Consider the following 6,096-nt stretch of genomic DNA (forward strand, 5'->3'; position numbering starts at 1 on the left):
GAGGATTCCATCCTTTTCTATGTTTTGGAATACTTTGAGTAGGATTGGTATCACTTCTTCTCTGAATGTTTTGTAGAATTCTCTAGTGAAACCGTCTGGGCCAGGAGTTTTTTTAGTTGGTAATTTTTTGATGACCTGTTCAATTTCTTCTTTTGTGATGGGCCTGTTCAAATATTCCACATCAGTCTGTGTTAGTTTAGTAAGTGGTGTGTTTCTAGAAAACTGTCCATTTCCTCCAGAAATATCTCATTTTTAAAAAAAGTGTTACTATTGCCTTTTATTATCAGTATCTTTCTAAATACCAGTTTTATTTGTCTTTGGGGGTTGGCATGCAAATGAGACCATCAACAAATTACATGCTGCAGTGCTGTATGTAGTAGATATTACTAGTGGTAAGACGTACCAAAAAACCCAGATGGTTTGTTGTAACACAATTAAGTGGTAAGCTGGGTACTACCTGTATATAAGACACAAATCTCTAAAAACCTTTGTGATGCTTTTATAGCATAACAGATACTATTTATCCAAATGGGAATAATACAGGAAAAAGTATAAAACTATAAAACTTAGAAGGGAACAGTTAGAGAGTAAGGAAGTTTATAATATGGGAAGAGAAGTCACTGAGCAGTTATTATTGTACAGACAGAGATAGTCTTCATGAAGACAGAGTAACTGTCAGGCTTGCACTTATTAAAAAAAAAGAAAAAAAAAAAACTCTGTAGGGTCATTAAAGCTCTAGAACGGGAATATACTCACTTGAGGTACGTAAGGTGTAGTTCTGCCTCCTTTTCTGCTTCTTCTAGTTTCAATACGAGCAACTCTTTGCGGCTCTCTAGTGATAAGATCTAAGGAAACCACAGAAAAACACACTTTATTAACCATTATATATGCAAAGCTATCCTTAAATAGTTAAATGCTCAGTGACTCTTGTCATACTCTATCAAAATTTTAACCACTTGAAAGTCCAAAATCAAGGTTTACAAGATACCAGTTCTTATTTCTCACCTCTGCCTTCCAGGCCCGTTCTGACTCTTCCATAATGTTCCGATTTATTTCACCATCCTGATTCTTGAGTCTATCCAGTTCCATTTCCCACACCTCCCTATAGAGTAAGAAACCAAGAACAAGATCAAGAGAAGAGAGATAAGCTTGTTGAGGAATACCAAGGCAAAATCCAAACCAAAACTGATCTAACATGCAGCTTGCAGAAAAGTCTTACTTGAAGGATTAACTATAACCAAAAAACAAACCCACTGCCATCAAATCAATTCCTACTTATAATGATCCTTTAGGATAGAGTAGAACAGCCCCATAGGATTTCTAAGGCACTAAATCTCTACAGAAGCAGACTGCCTCATCTTTCTCCCTTGGAGTGGCTGGTAGGTTCAAACTGCCAACCTTCTGGTTAGCAGCAGAACATTTTAACCCTATGCCACCAGAGCTCCTTTGGTATTAACTATAGGTACCAACAATTAATATTTAAAGTGGTCTTCAATTGCATTAAGTGCCTTATATTTGAAAGTAAAAATATTCACACCTTGACTTGCTAAAATAAGGTTACCCAGAGCAAGAAGAATTTACCTTAAAAAAACAAAAGCTTCTATTGAAAGCAGAATGTACTTCTAATGTTCAAGAGTGCTCAAAATCATGATGGCATTCCTCAATTTCTCCATGACTGTAATATTCACACTCAGTATTAGAGTGACCAACTGCCCTAGTTTACCCAGGACTGAGTGATATCCTAGGATGCAAGACTTCCAGTGCTAAAACTGGGACAGTTGGTCATTCTACTCAGCATTGAAGATACTATTAAAAATAGAGCCAGAAAAAGAATTTCTTTGTATCACATTTGATTGTAATACGCTTTATGGCTGAAAGCAATAATATTACCTAGATGAGTGGACAAAACAGTACAGAAATGTTTAAAGCAGTTTCACTGGGTTTTTAGAAAGCGAAAATATGAAGAAAAGGTTAAAAAGAGTTGTATCTTAACAGAAATGTCCCCACTTTTCTTCAGAGATTAGAGAAACAATTTTATTCCTCTTCTGTCCTCGGAAGGAAGGTTGGGCAATCCTACTTCCGTAGTGATACTGCCTCGGAAACCCAAGGAGGGGTCGCTATGAGTCAGGGCCGACTCGACGGCATATAACAACAACAACAACAACTGTTCTTCTACTAATCTATATATGTAGGGAACAATTCACTCAATAGACGGGTTTGAGGCCCTTCCTCTTTCATGTATTCTTGCTTTTGATCCAATTCTCCACACATACATCATTCATTCACTAACATTAGTCTGATCCTCTACTGACGAGATTTATCTAAGTAGAAATGACAAGGTGGACCCTTTCTTCCTTAATTTCCATGCCAAAAAAAAAATCCTTCTCAGAATAGAAACCACTGAATATATTTTAATTTTTGGCCTAATTTCATTCAAGTCTCATGTTCTGTTACTGTGCATAGCCATTTTAGAGTATCAATGGTTCAAATGAATAAATCTTACCAGATTTGTATCAATCTAGCTTGTTGTAGGTCCCAATATGTTAGCATAATCTAAAAAATTAATTTTGTTTCTGATCATGTGAATAATATACACAAATTATAGAAAGTTTAGAAAACATAAGAGTCTAACAGGGAGGTCCTAACTCCTCTATTTAAGGAGCTCTGGTAGTGGTATGGTTAAGGCATTTGGCTGCTAACCAAATGGTTGGCGGTTTGAACCCACCAGCTGCTCCACAGAAGAAAGATGGGAGAATCTGCTTCTGTAAAGATTTACAGCCTTGGAAACCCACAGGGGTCACTATGAGTAGGAATCAACTCAATGGCAGTGAGTTTGGTTTCTTTTTTTTTTTTTTTAAACTCTTCTACTTACAGGTTGAATGATTTAGACAAGTTAATCTTTCTAGGCCTCAATTTCTTCATTTGAAAATGAATAGTACCTATATTATGGGACTGATGGGAGAGTTAAGTGAGAACAATATGAATTTAATATGCTATCTAATACATAAAAGTATGCAATAAATGTTATTATTCTAAGTATTTTTAAAAAACTCAATTTCTCATATACTACTCCCAATGAATCACTATAATATTTCTTTCTAGTCGTTTAAAATAAACATTTGTTTGTATGTATTTATGTATGTATATATAACATACACATGTACAGTCATGCATCACTTAATGTCCACGATATGTTCTGTAAGACAGAACATATCTGTTATGTGATTTGGACACTGTATGAACACCATTATCTTAGTTTGGTCCTGCTTTTCCTACAAGCATCTCAAACAAGCTTCATGCCGTAGCAGTGATTATCAGTGCTGAGAGGGATTTACTTTTATGTTTGGTCTTCAATCAACATCATTAGTAATTTCTCCATAGCTAATATTCTGTCCCTCTTGGCATTACAGCTTTCAGTGGAGCTGATCCTCTAAACAACTTGGAGAATTTTTTCTTTGTTTTTGAAGATCCCTGTGATTGTTGAGACTACACTTCTAAATTGCAAGCAACAGCATTCACTGATTTTCCACTTTGGAGTTGTTTGATAAACTTTGTTTCACTTCCAAATTGATACTTCTCCTTTGTCTCTTGCTGATGCTATCCTAGCACTGGTTTTGCTGCTTTTGGAAGCCATGATGCATTTCACAGTAACATTTTTTTTTTTAATTGTGATTTGAGTGAATGTTTACAGAGCAAATTCACTTTCCATACAGCAGTTCACACACACGTTGTCTCAAGACATTGACCACAATTTACCCCAATGCAACAGCTCCCCTCCCACTTCCTCCATAGTTACCTCTTCCCTGTGTCCATCCCTCCATGCACTCCTGCCCCCTGAACTGTCTCCCTATGCATAAACAGCCCTTCTTTCTCCCATGATTGTTCTCTCCAAGAAGTGTATCTACCTCAGGTACGTGTTCAACACATATGCCTGTCTTTTGTTTGGCTGGAAGTCACAGGAGTGGGTTCAAATCCAGAACTGAAGGGCCGCTAGGGGCCATAGTCTCAATGGTTCCACCAAGCTCTATCAGACCAGCAAACCTGGTCCCCTTCCCCCCCAAAATGATTTTGAGTTTTGTTCCACATTGCTCTCCCTCTCTATCCAGGATCTCCTACATAGATCTCCCTCTGAGTGGCTGACAGTGGTAGTTGGGCACCATCTAGTTCTTCTGGTTTCATAGTCTTATAGGCTGAGGATCACATGGTGTACCAATTACAAGGACTAATTGTTTGCATGAATCTTTGGTTTCCTTCATCCTTGGAGAGACCCATCGTTGCATCTAGGTGGCCAGTTGCAAGCTTTTAAGATCCCAGTTGCTACTCACCAAAGTAGGATGTGGAACAACGTTTTGTGTAGTATGTTATGCCAATTGAGCTTGATGTCCCCTGCGACTATAGTCCTGAGCCCACAGGTTCAACTACTCGTTCCCTCTGGGTAGCTGGCTGTGACCAAGAAGTGACTACAACCTTGTCCCTTGTCAGCTCTACTATACCCCTGGGAATTCTTACAAGACATACAAATACACTTGTAGAACTACTGTCTGCCAACCCTATACATGGTCTTGGGTACACTCCCTGCTGGACAGACATACCTAAATAGTTCAGCCTGCCCACCCATCTATCTACCCGTATACCCATGTTTGCCTTCACTGATAACACAGTACTGTATGTGCAAAAGGGTTCAGCTTTATTGTCTACACCTCTCATGTACCTATCTCTGTCTTCCTCTTCCTCAATGCCACCATGTTGATCACTCACATTTCGTACATTGCCCTTCTCTTCACCCAAATCAATACTTACCTCTACCTATCTAACAGTGTTCTCTCCCCTCCCCTCCCACCCCTGGTAACCAACAAAGAAAATTTCCTTCCATATATAAATTGTTCCTTGAATTTTACAATAATGGACTAATACAGTATCTGTCCTGTGATTGACTTATTTTACTCAGCATAATGTCCTTCAAGTTCATCCACGTCGTGCGGTGTTTTGCAGATTCTACATTATTCTTTAATGTTGCATAGTATCCCATTGTGTGTATGTACCATAGTTTGGTGATCCACTCCTCAGTTGATGGACACCTATGTTGTTTCCATCTTTTTTTGTGTGTGTGATTTGGGTGAACATTTACAAAGCAATTTCACTTTCCATACAGCAGTTCACATATACTTTGTCTCATGACATTGACCATAGTTTACCACAATGCAACAGCTCCCATCCCACTTCCTCCCATAGTTACCTCTTCCCCGTGTCCATCCCTCCATATACTCCTGCCCCCTGAGCTGTCTCGCTGTACATAAGCAGCCATTCTTTCTCCCATGATTGTTCTCTCCAAGGAGAGTATCTACTTGAGGTAAATGTTCAACTCATATGCCTGTCTTTGGCTTGGCTGGAAACCACAGATAGGGGTTCAATTCCAGACCTGAAGGGCAGTTAGGGGCCATAGTCTTAGTGGTTCCACCAGGCTCCATCAGACCAGCAAACCTGGTCTCCACCCCCTTTTTTTTCCCTCCAAATGATTTTGAATTTTGTTCCACATTGTTCTCCCTCTCTATCAAGGATTTCCTACATAGATCCCCTTCCAAGTGGATGACAGTGGTAGTCGGGCACCATCTAATTCTTCTGGTCTCATAGTCGTATAGGCTGCAGTTCAGATGGTGTACCAGTTACTAGGACCAATTGTTTCCATGAATTTTGGTTTTCTTCATTCTTCTTTGCTCTGGACGAGGAGAGACCCGTCATTGCATCTAGATGGCAGCTTGCTAGCTTTTAAGATCCCAGTCGCTACTTGCCAAAGTAGGAGGTGGAACAAGGTTTTGTCTAGTATGTTATGCCAATTGAGCTTGATGTCCTCTGTGACTAAGGTCCCAAGCCCGCAGGTTCAACTACTCGGTCCCTCTGAGTAGCTGACTGTGACCAAGCAGTGACCACAACCTTGCCCCTTGTCGGCTCTACTATACACCTGGGAATTCTGATCATTCACATAAACTTATAGGACCATTGTCTGCTAACTCTATATATGTTCTTAGATACACTCCCCATTTCATAGACATACCTAATCTTTCAGCCTGTCCACCCATCTATCCACCCATATACCCA

The 6,096-nt window shown here is 39.4% G+C and overlaps 1 protein-coding gene across 1 annotated transcript in view; it reads right to left on the reverse strand.

Moving 5' to 3' along the window:
• The window catches only part of RNF214 (ring finger protein 214), a 74,406-nt gene that overhangs the window by 14,608 nt on the left and 53,702 nt on the right, over positions 1-6,096 (reverse strand). Inside the window, exons 6-7 of the mRNA XM_007936496.2 lie at positions 1,006-1,102; positions 757-845 (exon numbers count right to left, since the gene is read on the reverse strand). Coding sequence (XP_007934687.1) covers positions 757-845; positions 1,006-1,102 — 186 coding nt within the window. The remainder of the gene's footprint in view (positions 1-756; positions 846-1,005; positions 1,103-6,096) is intronic.

Source organism: Orycteropus afer, unplaced genomic scaffold (assembly GCF_000298275.1).
Source record: "Orycteropus afer afer isolate SDZICR_OR568_19922 unplaced genomic scaffold, OryAfe1.0 scaffold00036, whole genome shotgun sequence".
In the NCBI taxonomy this organism is placed as follows: domain Eukaryota; kingdom Metazoa; phylum Chordata; class Mammalia; order Tubulidentata; family Orycteropodidae; genus Orycteropus; species Orycteropus afer.